General features: G+C 38.6%; 1 protein-coding gene across 3 annotated transcripts in view; it reads right to left on the bottom strand.

Moving 5' to 3' along the window:
- The window catches only part of Slc12a6 (solute carrier family 12 member 6), an 82,233-nt gene that overhangs the window by 39,800 nt on the left and 21,181 nt on the right, over window positions 1-21,252 (bottom strand). For 2 of the 3 annotated variants that reach the window (XM_040746004.1, XM_005064780.4), the window contains one exon: window positions 3,135-3,179. The exons of the other annotated variant lie outside the window; for it this stretch is intronic. In XM_040746004.1, the coding sequence (XP_040601938.1) occupies window positions 3,135-3,179 (45 nt within the window). The remainder of the gene's footprint in view (window positions 1-3,134; window positions 3,180-21,252) is intronic. 3 annotated transcript variants of the gene reach the window in all.

Here is a 21,252-nt window from a genome sequence, read left to right as displayed (position 1 = left end):
AGGTCTAGAAGATGCTGTTTTAAATCCCATTTGGCAGGAAAAGTTTGAAAGATGTTATTATAAACTGAATCCAGCAAGCAAGACAATTGCACCAGTGTTCCCCACAGGTGCTTCTTAGAAACACCCAGGGTTGTACAGGAGGTATTGGGAGTTTGCCTTCTGAGGTGCTGGGATTTGTTTATTGAGGTACTGAGGTTGAGCCCAGGGTACAGTGCTTGCTAAGTTACATCCCAAGGCCCAAGGGGGTGAGGGCAACCATAAAAAATATTATAAAATAGCCTTTCTCTGTTTTGATGCAGTTTGATTTGTGAATGGTATAAATTCTTGCCCTTCCATTTTGCCTGTGAAGGCCTCTGTACTTCCACTGAATATATGTTCCTGGTCAGATAATAAACTAGTCTTAGAGTTCTGAGCTTATCTTGGCAATTTCACAATTCAGGGGAGAAAAAAAAATGAGACAAGATCTCATGTAGCCAAGGCTGGACTTTTAATCTTGATTTTTTTTGCTTCTTGCCTCTGTTTCCCATTTGTTGGGATTACATGACTATACTTGAGATAGATAGACAGACAGATGAGAGAAGAGGAGAGGTGTGTGTGGGGAGAGAGGGGGGGGAGGGAGGGAAAGAGGGAGGGAGGAAGAGAGACGGAGAGAGAGGAGGAGGGAGGGAGAGAGAGAGCAGTTTCTTCAATACTCTGGAACTTTTCTGTAAGCAAACAAGTCATATCAAGTTCTTTCCCACTGTGGACTTTCTGATAACACATTTTCCACAGCTGCTATTGTATATTCTAACAGCTACAAGATCAGCAGTGTACAAACCCAGACGCGCATACATACAACGTAACTCTTAGCATAAAGCTCTTATTCTCACCCATAATTAAAGAAGTATAACACAAACTAGAAATGACACTCTTCCTAATAGCAAATGTAAAAAATACAGACTAATAAAATCAACTTGGGCTGGAGAGCTGGCTCAGCAGGAAAAGACACGTGCTGCCAAGCCTGACAACCTGAGTTCAACGTCCACAACACACATAGTGAAAGGAGAGAACGGACACCTGAAAGTTGTCTTCTGACCTTCACACACATACCCTGACATGCACATAACTTCCCCTATAAAATAAGTAAATAAACATAACTTTTAAAATGACATCAGTTTTTGTAACAGAGGGCCAAGCATTCCTCAATACCTAGATCAGTGGGAGAGTTTGTGGTGATTTACCTTGTTTAAAAATGTATGAACCATGTGAGAAAACTTTGTCTACAAATGAGCAGACAACTTTGACTGCAGAGATGCAAGGACAAGATGCTTATTGCAAAATAATCTTTTTTAAAAAATTGCATGTGTATGGGTGTTTTGCTTGCATGTATGTCCATGCGCCCCATGCATACAGTGCTTACACTGGCCTAAAGAGGGCACTGGAGTCCCTGGAGCTGCAGTTACACATGGTTGTGAGCTGCCATGTGGGTGCTTGGAATTGAACCCAGGTCCTCTGGAGGAGCAGTCAGTGATTTTTTTTAAAGATTTATTTATTATTTATACAGTGTTCTGCCTGCATGTATGCCTGCAGGCCAGAAGAGGGTACCAGATCTCATTACAGATGGTTGTGAGTCACCATGTGTTTGCTGGGAATTGAACTCAGGACCCCTAGAAGAGCAGTCAGTGCTCTTAACCTCTGAGCCATCTTTCCATGTCCTTCAACGTAATTTTTTTAACAGTGTTCTAGAAATAACCTCAATGTTCAGAAAGAGGGGGAACTGGCTGAGTAAAATTGCAGTGAACACAATCCTACTGCAATCTAAACAGGAATGAGGTAGAGCTTCGCATACTGATACCCAGATAAAATGGTAACCGAAAAAAGCCCATCCAAATAATATAATGCCACTGACACAAAAAGGAAAAATATTCATACATAAATGAACATTTATAAATTTATAATTAAGTACTTGGGGAAGCAGAGCTGAGGTGGTGGGAGAAGAGGCCCTTGAAGGATCAGCTTTCTTTCTCTGATCTTCTATGCTGTTTGGATTCCTCATTGCAGGATTTGTAGAGAGGAGTCCAAGATGGAGTGTAGGTTTTAAAAATCTGCAAGTTCTGAGAGCTTATCAAAGTCTTGTCAAATTACAATTTTCCTACAACATTACCTAGAAGAAATCAATTAACTTCTATAACTTGTTTCATAGCTAAGAAACTGGAATATCAATTTGATAGGTTATTAAAGTCCATGTTGTCTATGAAGGTTTTCAGTAACTACATTTTTACTAGATCTGACTTATTTGTGTGTGGGTACACATGCACTGTATGCTGAAAGGTCAGAGGACAACCTGAAGGTGTAAGCTCTCTTGTTTATTTGTGCTGTCTGTGATGATGGTGTGTGGCTACACATGCCAGTGTGCTGTGAAGGTGTAAGTAAGGTCTTTCCTCCCTCTGTGTGGGTCCCAAGACTTAGCCTCAGGTTGTCAGGCAAGGGCTTTAGCTGGTGAGCACCTCACAACTGAATGGCTTCCAGCAACTAAAATGTGGTTCAACAGCAACACAAGCAATAGAAGAGTATCTGTAAAGTTCAAGATATTACACAATATCATAATATTATTTATTATTGTATGCGTTCACAAAGGGGGTGTGTGTTCATGTGCCACATTTTAAGAGTGGAGGTTAGAGGACTCTGTGGAGTTGGTGCTCTCCTGCCCCTCCCCCTACACATGGGTCCTGGGGAGAAAACTCAGGTCACCAGGCTTGCACAGCAAGCACCTTTATTTGATGATCCATTTTAATCTAACTCTTTAAAAATTGTATGTGGACACGATGTGTGTGTGGGTTAGCCTGCCATAGCACATGTGTGAAGGATACTGTCTTCTTTTCAATACAATTCTAGAAAAAGAAGTTCTAAGATTATTTTAACTACAGACTATGTAAAATTACCTTTTAAAAATGTAATTAAACTGAGTTTTAGTAATTAATTACAAAGGCAGCTGCCTATAGTTTACCAAGTCAGAGGTAAACAGAGAAAGACTTGAGGGGTGAAAAGCAAAGGGAAAGAACCCAGATGAGCAGCAGAGTGGGGAGTCAGTGATGTCTGTTAGTAAAAAAGGCAAGGAGGACTTTCGAGAGTCACTTCCCGCAGCAATACTATACCTAACAGCTGGCTGTGCTCCCCTGTGATGGAGTTCTGATTCGGGTCTGAAAAAAACAATTGAAAAGGATAGAAAAAAATGAATGACCAAAACAAACAAGTATTTAAAACTCAAGCAATGAAAGTCAAACTTAAAAAAAAATTAATGAAAGGGGTAAAAAAAAACCCTAACCAGAATAACTATTGTAAAATAATTATCACAATAATTAAACACCGAATTACTACATGAAACAACAAATCCACATCTATCCTAAACATCATCTAAAACACCTGAAAATAGGAACTAAGATACATATATAATAAAGTTTCCAGTAGACAAAAACAAAAAGCAGTTCAAGTTGTCCTCCAGCAGATGAATGAGTACCTGAAATGTGGTACCTATATCAGATGGAGTATTACTTGGCTATAAAGAGAATAGAACTCTGACCCATGCTTTGTAAAACACAGAAGAAACATGAAACAGCATGCCAAAGGAGGGTGGAGGGAGGCAGACAGCAAGGATACATATTATATGATTATATTATACTACTGATCAAAAGCAAATTTATAGAGAAGAAAAGATGAGTGGCCAATGGGACTGGCTGAATGAAGTATGGATATTACTAATAAACAATCAGAGGTGCTATTTGGGGGTGATGTGAAATTTGAAAATTTAGGAGTGAGGGCATGGAAGCACTGTAGATAATAACTGCTAGGAAATACACAAAAACTGACTAAAAGGGTGGACGTGGTGTTGCAAATGTGTTAACACAATAAAAAAGTAACAAAAAACTCATCACACAGATCTCATCAGGCAACTATAGTTCATAAAGTAGCAGTATAAGCTGTCAGGACCCATGCCACAAGTCACATTTTCTGCCACAACTCAAAGGCAAGAAGGCATAACCAGAGCATTTATTACTACCAGAATACTCCAATATGAATTAAAGACAAAGTGACTAAGTACCTTTGATAAAAGCCTGTTTCATCAATAATCTGAAAGTGGTGACAACAAGTCAAATTCCCAATGCAAGAGAGATTGACAGTTACTACTCAACCATCAACAACTTGCTTATCTTAAGGGCTTGAAAAGCATTATGGACTAAATATGGAAACAGCCCTAAGCTCCACTTTCCTCACAGTCTACGTCTCCTGAGATGCTGAGATCTGCATCTGGCTTTCTTGCAAGAACCAAAATAAATTTAGATCATGGTTCTGTGAACAATGAGAAAAATACATCTTTAAGTTTACTAATTTCTAATTGAAGACTATTGTATCCAAATATTGTGTCAGCAGTAAGTTATATAAAAATAGCAGCATAAGTATCACATTTTAAAGTGTTATTAATATTTTTTAAAAAACTTCAAATATTTTCCAAGATTCATAAACATCATATATAATTAAATATAACACTTTAAAGTAAAGCTTCCAGAGGTAGGAACACAGCTAGTGGTAGAGAGTGGGTTGGATCTCCAGTACTTCTGTAAGTAATAATAAAAGACAGCTCCAAGAAGAGTAAATAAGAACTCTTATTTACTGATTTCTCATCTACACTACAGTATCCCTATACACTGTCATCAAGGAAGACATAAAATAGACACCTTATTCCCACAATCAAAGTTTTAAATGCTAGATGGTCATTTATATTTTATATACATTTTCAGAGAACTTTCTTCCTTAATTTGCTTTCGGAAAAGAGAAATTTTAAACTTAAATGACATCCAGGCCAACACACCAGCAAGCCAATCTTTAGCTTTAAAAAAAAACTGGATCTTCTTATCTAAATAAAAGCATGCATAAGACCCGTAAAAATTCAAGACAGACAGAATTCAACACTGAGAAGGGGATGTGGGCACAAAGTGTCACTACTAACCAAAAAATGCAAAGCAACCGACATGCTGGGAGAGGAAAAATCAGTTTTCCCCAATTGAGTGACACGAGGTAGCTCAACCACACTCATGTTCAACAATACCTGACCAACACCAATTAGACTCAATGCTTCGTTTTGTGTGTGCATGCACACATGCGTGCATTTTTTGGCCTCTGGGGTTTTGGGTTTTTTGTTTGTTTTTGAGACAGAAAGGGATGGAGAGGGAGGGAGAAAGTACATGAATAGGTAGGAAGGCTCTGGGAGGACTTGGGAGAGAGAAAAGAATATGATCAAACATATTATATGAAAAATGAAAAACATAAAAAAATATAAAGAAGATAAGAGTTTAATCTGTCATGCACTTTGGCAGCAGAGGGAAAATGTCCATGGGTGCTGCTTATTCATAGAGCTTTTCTTCGCCCCCTGAGGAGTCTTACTACTTTACTACTGTCTATGCAATAATTGTTTTCTAATTTTCTGCCGAGAATTTATTTACTACCAGTCATAGCTGAGAACAGAAATATCACGGTTGGCTCCAGACCACAGCAATAAAGTAAGTCATATATATATTTTTTTGTTTCCTAGTGCATATGAAACCTGTGTTTATAATACAGTGTAGTTTCTATGAAGTGTGCAGTTACATTATATTCTTCCTTAAACAATATACATATCTTAATTACAAGATATTCTATTGCTAAAGAATGCTAATGATCATTTGAGCCTGTCATGAACGTCAATCTCTTCACTGCTGGTGGAAGAGCTTGCCTCACTGTTGACTGCTGCCATGTTTCAGGGAGCTACATACTTAAGGCTGGTGGGAGGTGATGGCTACTTTCAAAAGGAAGACACAATGAAATCTGTGATGACTGATCCTTCACACAAAGAAGTCTCTGGAATACATGATGTTTTTTGATAGCATTTCTGTTGTTTTGGGGAAACAAGGTCTCACTTGGTAGCCAACAGAGGTCTCAAACTCAGAATACTTCATTTACAGCCCCTGAAGTGCTGCCACTACAGGCGTGCTTCCACAGCTGGTGATTATTTGACAGTCATCAGTCATAAATAGGAATCCTGCCTGTTAAAATAATGACTGGTCTGGTAGGAAATGCTCCCTACTACAACAGTGGCATGAGCATCATGGGAGTAACCAGCCACTTTCTGACTGGTTCTAAGGCTGCTCCACAAAATGAAGCCTACACCTGTTACCATTACTGGGCCAAGAGCCTGTGGCTAGATAGACCATTGGTCATAGAGGCTACTATTATTATTCTGCTAAATGAACATATTATTAATTCAACTCCTAATGACTTAGATTATACCCACAGATCTATACATTTCTCAGCCCTCAACTGAGACACTTCTATATGCAGTAGAGGGTGACTAACTGGACAAGGTGTATACAATAAGAAACATAATTAAAATAATAAAAAGAAAAAGAAAGCTTGTATTGAAAGAAAGTAGGCATGACAATCTTGAAAGTGACCACTTGGAACAGAGGAATGGCTGCAGAAAGGCCTTATAAGATGGAAATAAGCTTGGTACATTTGGGAACTTGTGCTAAAGTGTAGTGAGCAGCATGGTGTTAAAAGAGATCAGAAAATTCACAGGCAGACAAACCTAAGGTCATGAAGACCACAAAAATGTCACTTTTATTCCGGAATAACTGGAAGGTTTTAGGCAGTCACACAACATGCTTGACTAACTTTTAAAAAGACTTTTAAAAAGCTGATGGTTAGATTTTAAAGGGAATAAGAACAGAAAAGACGGATGGAGGGATGGATGTCTCAGCTGTTAAAGAATGCTTGCTGCTCTTACAAAGAACCTAGGTTCAGATCTTAGCACCCATAATGGTAGGCTCACAACTACCTATCACTCTGGTTCCAGGGGACTAGACACTATTGTCTGGCAAAAAAAGAAAGAAAAGGAGAAGAGAAAAGAAAAAACATTACAGATAAAGGGAATGCTTAGAACAAAGGTGTGAGCGGTCCTGTCAGTGGTAATCAACAGCATGAGCAGAGAGTGATAGCATAGTATAAGAGACTAGAGTAGGTAGTGAAGAAAGAGAATGGACCATATGAGGTCTTCTAGGACACAGTCGGGACTTTTGGGTTACTTTGAGTGAGATGGGAAGCCACTGGAAGGCTTTATGTCTCCACAGGATACTACACTGTTATCAAGAACAGACTGTACCATAAGTGAGGAGGCACAGGAAGTACAGTTAGAACTCTGTGATAAGCCAAGAAAAGAAAATATCACCCTGAATCAGGTCAGTAGTGAGGATGATGAGTTGGGTGTGAGGACCACAGAAGACTGGAAAAGGGCAAGTGACCTAGCTCAAGAGGCCAGCCTTCAGTCATTTCTAAGGACAGCTAGGTAAGGGAGTCTATGCAATGACAGGTTAGTGGCATGGATGTCTTGGTTAGGTGTGAGCTAATAAATATAGGAGCTAGTAAGAAAACATTAAGAATTCATTTAATGAGAAGCAATTAAAATGTCCATTGTTGAATGTATAAACTAAGTGTAGTATATATGTACAATTAAATATTTGGCCTTGAAAATGAAGGTAATTTGAACACAAACTTGTTGGGGGATATTCAACCACACTGTGAATCCTGAGTCTACATTTACATTAATTAAATAAAATTAACCTTGGGTCAGCAACTTGTTGACAGAGAATAATCATAGAGCCTCAGAGGGCATCCAGGAAGGAGGGAGTCACAGAAAGTAGTAGGGTGGGGTCTTCTGTGGATAGCAGTAGGAGAAAGAGTTAAATAGTTGCTACTCAACCCCTCTGAGCTCACAGGTTTTCACCCCAGCCTTTAAATCTCGAGTCTCATTCATAAAGGATAGAGATTTCGTTAAAACTACCTTTAGCAGGAGCAGAATTCTCACCAGGCTGTGGCCTGGCCACTCAGGCCACTGCTAGGGAAGGAGGCCAGTGACCTTAAAGTTATAATTGCTGGCTGAAACAACAGTAGGTTAAGGCACAGCCACTGGGCCAAAGTTAACACAAACTACAGATGGATGAATCTTGAGAACAACATGCTAAATGAAATAGCTCAGTCACATGGACACAAAAGGCAAGAGTCATGAGTCCACTTGTCTGAAGATCTGAAGCAGTTGCTCAGAGACAGGAACGATGGTTACTCAGGGCTGGGGGAAGGAAAGTGGGGAGTGTACAATGACTCACACAATGCAAGAATTCTGAAGCTCTTTTGTAGAACAATGCAAACACACCTAAATCGGTTGAACTGTACATTTAAAAGCTTAGCTGGGAATAGTGGACTATATGCCTATAATCCTAGAACCTGAGGAAGGAGAATCTCAAGACTAAAGAAGCTTGGGCTATACATGATGAGAGTCTATATCCAGAAGACAAAAACAAACAAATGCAAAATAGGGTAAGATTTATGTTACACTTTGTCACAATTCAAAAAATAATGATGATTTTTTCCCTTGGGGGTGTTTTTTGGTGATTGTGGGGATTGGTGGGACAAGATTGAAAAAGACACTCCCTAAGAAGCCCAGGTTTGCCTCACAATCTCGTGCCATCAGCCTCCTGAGTGGTGGGATCACCTTATAGTTTTGATAAGCAGACTGAGGTTTTCACTTACAGCATCCACAAGCCTAAACTAAGGGCTCAGTTTTTGTGACTTTTAATATTTTCTATGTTCATTAGTTTTTCAGTAGCCCTGTCTCCCAAGTCACAAGACAGCATGAGGTCACGACATGCTTCAGCAATGACTTTCATGCAGCTTAAATATAAAGCCGCCTAATGTAGCTGCAAACATTACTAATGCTATTCCAGTATTTTTGGAAAAAAAAAAAACCTTGAAAACTACCCAATGTAAGACCTTGATTAGCCTAATGTAAGACCTGGATTAACTTGGAGAATTTGAATATATGGTTTTAAGGACAGCAATGAGGTAAAACAGAAACTTAAAATATAGGACTTCCATCCATTGCTATCATGACTGGTATTTAAATTTAAAATCTAGTGAAAGCAGAGGCTGTGAAAAATTATTTACAGGGCTGGTGAGATGACTCAGTAGGTTAAGATACTCGCTGCCAAGCTTGAAGACCTAAGTTCCATCCCTAGAACCCGCATAAATGTGGTTATCCTCTGACCTCCCCAATTACAGCAGGTGATGCTACATGAACAGTTAAGTGCACAAACTTATGTTTATTGATTTATTAATCATTTGATAGAAGCTATATAACATTGCTGATTGAGTTTACTCCCATTTTTTTCTTACCTGAATCCTAACTATTAGGCAAGCATATGCCCATCATTTCCAATTTTTATTAATGGCACCAGTGAAACAATATTTGTATCCTTTGGAAACTTGGTGACATTACCCTTACTCTTTCATGGATCTTTCGCTTACTGTTAATAAAATATATCTTTGCTGACTGCCTAAGTAACTCATGTTAGCTTTCAGAGAGAAGCTCTACTACGTCTTTAGGACCATATCAATTTGGGCAATATTTTTTTGGAAGAGACCCCACATGCACCCACTGGAAAAAGGGATGGGAAGACAACAATATAAAAATACATTCAACAACAGAAAAATCAATATGACACCACCAGAGTCTAAGGACTCTATACCAACAAGACCTGAACATCCCAGTGCAGATGAAACAGAAGAGAATGACCTTAAAAACAACTTCCTGAAAATGATAAAGACTCTCAAAGAGGATATAAGAAAATCCCTTAAAGAAATGGAAGAAAGAACAAACCAAAAAATGCAAGAAGTCAACAAATCTCTTAAGGAAAGCCAAGAAAAAAAAAACTATCAAACAGATGGAGGAAACAATTCAAACAGTTCAAGACCTGAAAACTGAAATAGAAACAATAAAGAAAACACAAACTGAGGGGATGCTGGAAATAGAAAAGCTGAGTAAAATGATCAGGAACTACAGATGCAAGCATAACCAACAGAATATAGGAGATAGAAGACAGAATCTCAGGCACTGAAGATAAACTAGAGGAAATAGATCCACTGACCAAAGGAAATCTTAAATCCAACAAATCCTTAACACAAAATATCCAGGAAATATGGAACACCGTGAAAAGACCAAACCTAAGAATAATAGGTATAGAAGAAGTCAAAGAAGCCCAGCTCAAAGGTGCAGAAAACATACTCAACAAAATCATAGAAGAAAATTTTTCCAACCTGAAGAAGGACATGTCTATGAAAGTACAAGAAGCTTAACAAACACCAAATAGACTGGACCAAAAAAAGTCCCCTCATCACATAATAATCAAAACACCAGACATACAGAATAAAGAAAGAATATTAACAGCAGAGAAGGAAAAAGGTCAAGTAAAATATAAAGGCAGACTTACCAGAATTACACCTGACTTCTCCATGGAAACTCTGAAAGCCAGAGGTTCTGGATAGATGTTCTACAAACACTGAGCAACCACAAATTCCAGTCCAAACTACTATACCCAGCAAAACTCTCAATCACTATACATGGAGAAAACAAGATATTCCATGACAAAACCAGATTTACACAATACATATCCACAAATCCAGCCCTATAGAAAGTTCTTGAAGGAAAACTCCAACTCAAGGAAATTAACTATACTCACAAAAACATAGGCAATAGATAATCTCACTTTACCAAAAGCCAGAAATAGGAGAAAAACTCACACACAATTTGTGCAATATTTCATCACTGGCATGGAAATATATTTGTCATGGCAGTTTTGGAATCAAATACAACAAACTTTCGTGCAAAAATAACAGCAATGGTTATCCCTAGCAGTTATTAGAATATGCATATGGTATTACTTCATTTACAGCATCTCCATCCCATGCTGCGGCTGTTACTAACATCTCATTTTGTAGGAGAGACAAAGGAATTCCCAGAATGATAGTGAAGGGATAGCCCTCTGTCACAGTTGGTACATGCAAGGCAGAATGGAAACAAGAGCACAGGACTGTGATGTAAAAATGCAGGTAAGATTCTAACTCCACCATGCACTATTCAGGCAACCTGGGAAAATGACTAAATATTTCTTAGTTTTATATTTCTATCGATCCCATGAAACTAAAAACTTCTATTTATGCAATAAGATAATGCACAGAAAGTTATGAGGATTAGATAGAGATGGAGGATACTCATTAAACAGTATTCAGAGAAGTGAGTGTGTTGGGCATCACGGTACATGACTTCAATTTCAGCAACTTGGCAGAGTGGGATAAGAGGATTGCTTGAGCTTTCAAGACAACTGATTTGAGAGCAATAGAAAGAGAAAATATTTAGGAATATGAAGAGAAGAAAAAAGTTCGGTACAGTGACATGTGTTTTTAATCCAACACTGGGAGGCAGAAGAAGGATCTCTGGGAGTTAGAGGCCAGCCTGATCTATACAGCAAGTTCTAGACCCTGTCTCTCATACACACCACATACAAAAAGCAATTCTAATACAAGAAGCTCATAAACTAATTGAAGAATCAAATTCAACATAAGAAACTGAAAACAGTGGGAGTGTTTTATATTTGATAACACCCTACACTTGAAAGAATGTTTTTATGTATTATCTTTGGTTCTCATGACAATTCTGTCATATCAGTAGGAAATGTATAAAGCCAAAGCTAAGTTGGGCTCAATGATCTGGCTAACACATACAGAATGAAAAGTTTCAAAAACTGGTTTGATGACAAGCACAAGAAACCAAAGAAGCAATACTATCCACCATAGCTTTTAAACATCCTGGAATAAATCTAACCAAGGAAGTAAAAGATTTGTACAATGAAAACAGTAAAGACACTGAAAAATGAAACTGAAAAGACACCAGAAGATGAAAAGAACATACTCATGGATTGGCAGGATTAGATTGTGAAAATGGCCGTCTTTTCAAAAGCAATCTACAGATTCAATGCAATTCACATAAAAAAATGCAGTACAGTTCTTTACAAAAATTGAAAAAGCATTCTTAAATTTCATATAGAAATAAAAAAGATCTAGGATAGCCAAAACAACAACAAATTGCTGGTGGTATCACCATCCCGGATTTCAAGTTGTATATAGAGTTTTAGAAAAACAACATGGTAGTAGTATAACAACAGCCATTTTGACCAATGGAATAGAATTGAGGTCCCACACATAAACCCACACCTCTAGCCGGGCGGTGGTGGCGCATGCCTTTAATTTCAGCACTCGGGAGGCAGAGGCAGGTGAATCTCTGTGAGTTCGAGGCTGGGCTGGACTGGACTGATAGCCTCCAAAACAATACAGAGAAACCCTGTCTCATAAAAACCAAAACAACAAAAAAAAACCCCACACCTCTATAGCTACTTTTTTTTTTTTTAACAAAGAAGTCAACAGTACACACTGGGGAGAGAAAAGCAACTTTAACAAATGATGTTGCCCAAACTGGTTTGTTACATGTAGAATGAAACTGCCTATCACTCACCCTGCACAAAACTCAATTCCAAACGGATCAACATAAGACCTGATACCCTGAATCTGATAGACAAAAAAAAAAAAAAAACATGAAATATGCCTAGACTGATTGATGCAGGAAAGGACTTTCTGAAGAAGATCTCAATATTGCAGCCTTTAAGACCAACAATTAATAAATGGGATTCATGAAGTTAAAATGTTTTTGTGCAGTCAAGGACACCATCATTTGAGTGAAGAGGAAGCATACAGGAAGGGAAAAAGGTATCTTTAACAGTGATACATAGAACAGAGGGTTATTATCTATACTATATTTCAAAAGCTCAAAAATTAAACAAACCAATCCAAAATGGGGCATGGTACTAAATAGAAGTTTACAAAAGACAAAATATATGCTGGTATGGATGTGGGGAAAAGGGAATGTATTCATTACTGAGGAAAGTGAAAATTAGTGATGGAACTGTGAAAATCAGAGTGGAGGCTTCTCAAACTGAAAATAGATCTACACATGATCCAGGCATACCCCTCTTGGGCACATACCAAAAGGACTCTATCCTATGGCAGAGATACCTGCTAACTCACATTCGTTATTGCTCTAGTCACATGATCAGGAAATGGAAACAGTGGTTTTCATGGATAATGAAAATGTGGTATACTTATACAGTAGAATATTTATAGCTATTAACAAAAATGAAATTACAAAATTCACAGGTAATTATATAGGGCTGAAAGCAATCATTTTGAATGAAGTACCCCAGGCACAGAAAGACAAATGTCATGTTTTTTCTCTCATTTGTGAATATTAACTTTGAATATTTAGATATGTGTTTCATTTGGAAATACCAGAAAAAGTCAGAAAATTACTAACACCAAGAGAGACTTTCAGTGGAGAGAGAAGAGAGGATACACTGGTATAAAGGTTATAAGGGAATTATGGAACAAAAGGGGATACATTGGGGGAAGGTAAAGAAGAAGGAAACTGGGACTGAGAAATAATACCAAAGACTTTTCCAAAGAGTCATATTGAAACCTACTACTAAATGTTGAACATAAAGGTTGACTTTGTCTGACAGTTTCAGTTTTAGTTCATCATGACAGGGAAGGAATGGTCAATTCATGGTGATGGCAGTGTGCAGCTGGGGCTCCTCACATCATGGTCAACCAGGAGCTCAGGTTAGAAGCAGGCTTATTCCCAGTGACCCAACTCTATCAACCATGATTCCCACCCCACAGGTTCCATAACCTCCTGAAATAATGCCACCAACTAGAAACCACATATTCAAATACATGATCCTGTGGGGGGGGCATTTCACATTTAAACTCTAACAGGGGTTACAGGCATTAAAGATATTTTTGACATTTTAAGAGCACTGACTCCATGCCACAGACAAAAGACAAGACAAAAATTCCTGCACCCACCTTTGTTTTCTTGAGACTGCCAGAACTCGTCATCCTCCAGCAAATGAACTTAAGCTCTTATGAAGTGACAAAGAAAAAAGTAAACTATCTAGGGAAACCAGATAGCCAGCAACAGAAAAACTATTTAGAATTAACAGTTTATTGGACCAGCTAAATAGAGATGTGGCAGCAGTCTCTTGAACCTAAAAATAATAATAACACAGTGGTGCATGCCTTTAGTTGCACCAGTTAATTGCTGGGCCAGTGAGAATTGATGCCTGGTAATGTAAACTCTGTCCAAACTCCAATAGAGTGGAGATCGTAAGTCCTAGAGAGGAACTGCAATTTTCTCTCTAACTAACTGGCATAGCAGCAAGCTGTAAGAGAATAAATAATGGATGAATGTTCATTCCAACAAGACTTTTATACCATCCTCTGTAAAGTTCAAAGAACCTTGTGGAAACAGGTAGAATCTAAAGAGCTGGAAGACAGAAGAGCTATGTGTCAACTTTTGGAAAAGACACAGTCACCACAATCTCAAACTCAAAGCAGCTGTGGATTCCTACACTGAATTTGCAAAAGAACAGGCCTGTTTACAGTCAGATATGGATGGAGGAAGGGCTCAGGGGACCACACCCCTCACTGAACAACTATTTGTTACTGATAGGTTCAGGGAGGGAGGGGGTGAGAGACAGAGACACAGACAGACAGACAGACAGAGAGAAAGAGAAGAGACAGACAAGAGAGAGAGAGAGAGAGAGAGAGAGAGAGAGAGAGAGAGAGAGAGAGAGAGAGAGAGAGAGAGAGTCAGTCATTGCCTTCAGCTCTGTATCCACTGGAGATTCCATCAGGCTCTAAGGAATAGTTTCCAAGACAATGCTCTCACAGCTGTCTCTGGTTAATTTTGGTGGGACACCAAACCAAACCAAAAGGGAAAGGGACTGGGAGGGATGAGAGGGTGTCAGGGATGGGAAGGAGATAACAGAGGGAAGCGAGAATAATCACAATACATTATACACAGGTATAGGGCTATGTTGCCCAGGTTGGCTTCTTACTCCTGGGTTCAAATGGTTCTCCTGTCTCAAACTTCTAAGTTGTTGGTACTGCTAGACGGCATCAACATATCCTTTTAATTAAACACTTAAAGATTCTCTGTGAAGTCTACACAGTTATAGACTATCTTGTTTCAGCTACTCCCTGGAATGTTAAATTCTAGGAAAATAATCCAAGAAATAAAGAATACATTAAGGAGAGTTAGAGTCAAAGGGTATTGACAAAAATGGGTAAGTACCAAAATAATTATGCTGTATAAAAGAAGACAATAATACTCTATTACTCCATTCATATAAAATTCTCATAAATGCAAACTAGTGAACAGTGAGAGGAAAACAACAACAACAACAACAACAAAGCCAGAAACAAAAAAACTAGCTGTTGCTCTTGAACCAGGCAATGGAGTTGTAAAGGGCACAGAGAAACTTTTGTAAGTAATGAAATGGTCATATCTTGATTATGGTGACTGTTTCACAAGTACATGTGTGTGTGAAAACTCATTATACCATTCACACATAGTTAATTTTACGCCAACTATATTGCAATGAAACGTTTAAAAAAGTGATGAGGGAAAACAGTTTCAACATTTTTTAAAGGTGGGAGTTGGTATTTCTAAAGACAAAGAACATCTAAAAAGAAAAAGAAAACCAAGAAAGAAGAGATACAGACAGGAAATTCACTGGAATTTTTAGAGCTTGAAATTTCCTACAATAAAAAATACTTACAAAAATATTAAAAACTGACGGGCGGTGGTGGCACACGCCTTTAATCCCAGCACTAGGGAGGCAGAGGCAGGCGGATCTCTGTGAGTTCGAGGCTGGGCTGGACCGATAGCCTCCAAAACAATACAGAGAAACCCTGTCTCGAAAAAACAAAAAAACAAAAAAATTAAATAACTATTCTTCATCCTTTTAAAATTCACAATACACCTGAAGAAATAAAATGTAATTACAAAATCAAATACAGTGGTGCATTCCTAACATCCCAGCATCTGGGAGGCTGAAGCAGGTGGATCACAAGTTCAAAACCAGCCGTTCGCACAACAGTCAATCAAATAAAATATATAGATTTAATCACGAGCAACTGCAAGTTGAGACACAGTGTTGGGTATGTCTGAGCGCTAACAGATACATGGAAGCCAGGGACACAGGTATGGCATCTGGAGGAAATGGATACAGATCAGGCCTGGAGGGAGGGAGAGAGGGAGGGGGAGGGAGAGGGAGAGAGGGAGAGAGGGAGAGAGAGAGAGAGAGAGAGAGAGAGAGAGAGAGAGAGAGAGAGAGAGAGAGAGAGAGAGAGACAGAGAGACAGAGAGACAGAGAGACAGAGACAGAGAGACAGAGAGAGAGCGTGTGTGTGTGTGTGTGTGTGTGTGTGTGTGTGTGTGTGTGTGTGTGTAGGGGTGGGGAACACCCTGCCAAAAGGCAAACCAGAGTGGAAAGCCAGGAGGTGGCTTTACACTTCTTGCTCCAGAGCTAACATTTCTAACACTAACACATCAGACTTTTCTTCCACAAAAGGTTCTGCTGCAGTGGGTAGAACACAAGAAAGGAAATGAAGGGACCTACCTTATCATGTGGGGCTTACTGGGTTAAAATCGTTCATGTTTTTATGTATTTATGTGCCACACTCAATTTTCACCATTCTGTGTTATGTCTATGAGACTTTTCCTTTAAGCAGGATTATTTTTCTATTATTGTATAGAAATAAAAATACCTAGTATAATTTTAGTGTACACGCAGGTGTTTCTAGCTTTTTTCTTTTTTAAACAGGTGTCACCCTCTGTAGCTCAGTCTGACCTTAAACTGTAAGACACTGCAGCACCAGCCAACCACACCCAGCTTCCATCATTTTAAAGTTATAGTACAAGTCAGTTATTGTACATTGTCCTATCCTACTACTAACGCAGTCTTTAAGTCTCCATCTTACTGGTGTGTGTCTTCCTACAAATATGAGGGGAGAGAGTTACCTGGAACACTCAGATTAAGCTAAGCTTCCTGCTTGCTCAGCTTTTTTTTTTTTTTTGGCATCATTTAGAAGAATACAGTATATCTGGAAATAATACATACCAAATAAGAGGGCAATGTAATCTATGCAAATGTTGAAGAAGGAATAAACTTTCATATAATTTTGAGGAATTTGTGGTTACAAAAGAAATAGAGCCTTAGAATTAGTAACTAAGAGAATTCAGCAATCTAGTAACAGAAAAGAATGTAAATAGTGTTTAATACATATACATATACACACAAATATATATATATATATATTCACAAACATATGGAAATGGAGAGAAGGTGCCTGGGAAGATTTGGAGAGAGGAAAGGGGAAATGATCTAATTAATGATCTAATTGTATTTTAACTAATATATCTTAAATTAAAATCTATAATGTATGTGTAGCTGGGGAGTAGCAGACAGTGCAGTGTAGGGGAGGAAGGAAGGTTTTGCAGCTGTACAGATGCCAAGTCTGAGTTCTGCATCTGCCATTTACATAGCCTTGATTTCTTGGCACCTCACTTTCCTACTCTGATGTGGTATGACGGCTCCTGTGGGAATTAAGTAACTCAGTATTGTAAGGGCCTGGTTTAACACTGGCTCAGCTACCCACCTGGCTTGGCAATGGCAGCTGCTATTCTTACCCTAATGCTTCTAACATTTTATACCTGAAATTTCTCCCTCTTTCAACCTGTCAGAACCAAGAAATACTAGTTTCTTTAGAGTTTATCAGATGATAAACTTTCTCTGTATTTGGACTGAAATTTGAAAATCTTTCAAATTTGAAATTGCATGGTGAATTTGGACATATGTCAAAAGTTTTAAAAAGTGGTATAATATGCTAAAATTATATATATTCTTTACTCCCAATTAAATACTGAGTGTAGAATAGAAAAGTAATAAGCAATATTTAAAATCAAATGAGTATATTTGGGTGGTTTTTAACTTTTGAGACAATGTCTCACTATGTAGGTTTTTACCTCAGCCTCCCAAGGACTGTGATTCCAGGCATGCACCACCACACCCACTTGTATGTGCATTTTTATAGAGGTGTTATCTTTATAGAGTTCAATCTGTTTCAGTCTGGTGTGTCTCTTGTGGGGCCAAAGTAGCAAACAATACATGAGGGTTGGGATACTAAGCAAGAAAATGTGGAAGTGAGAAATCCTAACAAGCCAGTGGTTAAGTAGTGTAGAAACAGAGAAGGGAAATATTCAAGACTGAGAATGCAACATGCCAACACAGTGTTCAAGATGTAGAGAACTGTAGGGAAACACATTCAAACTTGTAGTCCTCCTTTTTCCAGTGTTCTGTGTATGTGTGGTTTGTGCATATGCGTGGATATGCATGTAGAGGCCTAAGACTGCAAGGTTGCTGAACCAAAGCCAGATCTCACGGAAGCCGCTAGTCCTGCTAGCCAGCATGCTCTGGAGATGCCATCCCTACTTTCCTTTCCAAGACTGGAATGGCAGGTAGGCAGGCCACCAATGCCCAGCAGGCACGAGAACTTGAATTCTTAGAACTTGCAGAGCAAGCATTTCAACCACTAAGCCACTCTAAAATTCCCAGCACCAAAATCTGGATTCTTGTTCTTAGGTATGATAAAAATCTTAACAAAATATTGAGATATTTGAGGGATGTGTGTAAAGTCCTTTTTACAATTCTGGAATATTGGAGTGTAGTACAGGAAGCAGGAAAACATATCCTGCCCAGCCAATTCCAAAGAAAACTTTTAACTCAGATTTTAAAACATGATGATCTATGTTTCTGTCCTTGGGGTTGGTAAAAATCCCATATAAATAGTTCAAAGGAGGAAGAAAAATAAAATTTTAAAAATTTCTTTGAGGCAGGGTTTTATGTAGCCCAGGCTAGTCTGGAACTTGCTATGTAGACCATGCTGGCCTTGAACTCACAGAGATCCCTCTGCTTCTGCCTCTGCTTCCTGAGTGGTAGATCAAAGCCATGTGCTGAGACAGAGGTCTAGCTGGGGATATAGGGAATGGCAGCATACCTCACTGTAAATCTTTAACCCAGAAAATAATCTGCATAGAGAATAATCTGTAGTTGTCTAGTTCAACCTATTTTCATTTTAATCAATAAGAAGTAGTAGTCAAAAGTCACATTTAAAAGGGTATTTCCTGGGCAACAAGTACAACTAATACTTAGATATCAGTTACATCTTGTGAGTCCCTGAGTTAATCTTTACTTCCTACAACTCTCAGAGCATGCTCTTCTACCCTGTGTGTCCCTACTGGGCTTCATGTTTGGGGCTGCTATTTGGTAACAATAGAGGCTGTTTTCTCTACTGTGATAGGTCCATTTCTGACACTTTTCTTAGCGTTCTCTTCGAATCCTACTGAACTCCTCCAATCTGCCATCTGTGTCTAGTGAGAAACAACTGACAATTCATATTTGCCTAATCCACAGCTGCCATAAGCTGATTTGAGGAGCAAGATTATTTAGAGCCATTATTTAATGAAAATACTTATATGAACCTAATATTTAAATCAAGATTTGAATGTAGCATACATATCTGATTAAGAAATGCAATAAAAAATTAATGTCTGTGATAGTCCTATAAAATAACTTTTTATTTATTTGAGACAGAGCCTCACTGTATAGCCTAGTCTGATCTCAAACTCTATCCTCCTGCCTGAACCTGGGATCACAGGCTTGTGTCACCAAACCTACAGAAAAAAATACATATTTAATGATCCCATCAAATCTGTGGACCATGGATATTATGACTTAGTAAAATGATGCAATGGGGAGCACAGGTAACTGGACATCACCTCCAGTGCAGATCACATACTATGGCAAGTACTGTCACTGGCCTAGAGGGGACCCCGTTGGGGGAGGAGACGAACTTGACAGCACTTTGATAAGCAGCCTCCATCCGCCTTCCTCCCTCAATGCTTTTCCACAGGCCTTGTGCTTAACTCCCGCTCACACCTTCAAACTGTTCCTACTGCTTGTGATCCCTCTAGACCTCCTCTTAAGAATCTGTTGGGTCCCCTTGTCAGATCCCTATCTAGGATGCCCTCTAGGCAACTTATTCTTCCAACATCAGTTATCCAAACCTGTTTCTTTTTCTCAGTGACCCACTAGTCACAATGTAAGAAACAAGTATTCTTATTTGTAGTGTAATGTCCCACATGTGTCTAGGAAGGATCTATCCCAGGCAGTCAGTCCTCGAAGCCATCCTGTAAAGTAGGTATTGTTACTTACTCCCTTGGTTTTTCCAATGAGAGAAGCTAAACAACTGACGAAAGTCACTCAGGTACTAATTATTACAAATTGTCACTATTACTAATTAGTAGTAATTAGTAGGTCTGGGATTCTTAGCCAGGTCCCCGACTCTAAAGCTGTTTTACTGCGTTTGGTGGGGAACTTAAAATGTACATCTTTAGAACTTTGAAAGTGTAACACCTGGCCTGAAGTTTGGTGACCTGAAAAGGCAGAGAGCATGCCTAGTCACTGAACTACTTGCTAAGCTGCTTAGAACCCTGAGATATAAATGATCTGACAAAGTCTCTGTCCTTGGGTTGCTTATCTTCAGTCTTGTGGGGGGACAGAGAGCAGCACAGTGTGACAGTGCTACTTGCATAGGTATGCTGCCGAGAAAACAGAGCTCAGGGGAAGAAGAAAGGAAGAAGTTACAGAGATCAGCTTGAGTTCCTTCACATAAATACACTAGTTACATATTTTTAAAAATACTCTAAGCTTGTTTGGTTTATATGACAGTACATATTTTTCTTGCTACACAGATACAGAGGGGGAAAAGAAAGGGTGGGTAGGGAGGGGGACTTACATAAGTCTTGGCCAGGATTTGAAGTCCTAAAAAAACAACAACCAGCTAGTATCTTTTTTATTAGTACATGTTCATTGTACAAAATATTAAGTTTCACTGAGTTTCTTCCTTTTTTTTTAACTTGGGAGAGCAAGGGGTAAATTTCAAGTAAATGTACCGGGTTGGGAGAGAAATCAACTTTCAATAACAAGTAAAGAAATGATTTCCCCTTCTTCTCTTATAACTTTACCCTACAGTAAAGACAATTTAGGTAACATATTTCCAAGTAGTTGTTCACTTATCAAATATTAGTTTATTCAAGTGGATACTTTCTGAGATGTTATGAAAAACATCAAAGTAAAGAGCCTTATTAAATTTGAGTTAGCTTGTTTCTGCTGCTTCTTCCTTTTTCAAAGCAAGTTTATGAAGGAAAATATATTAAGCCTAATAATGTCACCTTATTAATAAAGCTGGGTTCTATAAAAATTTTATGGCTTTCTAGGTGGCTGTGAATATGAGTGACTTTTATTACTTTGTTCCAAATCCCCCTCCCAAAGAGCAAGTTTCTCCAAAAAGTGAAACTAAGGTGAACCAATCAAATAAAGGTAGAAAAAATAAATT

The sequence above is a fragment of the Mesocricetus auratus genome, unplaced genomic scaffold (assembly GCF_017639785.1).
Source record: "Mesocricetus auratus isolate SY011 unplaced genomic scaffold, BCM_Maur_2.0 Super-Scaffold_100004, whole genome shotgun sequence".
NCBI classification, from domain to species: domain Eukaryota; kingdom Metazoa; phylum Chordata; class Mammalia; order Rodentia; family Cricetidae; genus Mesocricetus; species Mesocricetus auratus.
The sequence above is the reverse complement of the archived record's forward strand: the minus strand, read 5'-3'. Positions and strand labels throughout refer to the sequence as shown.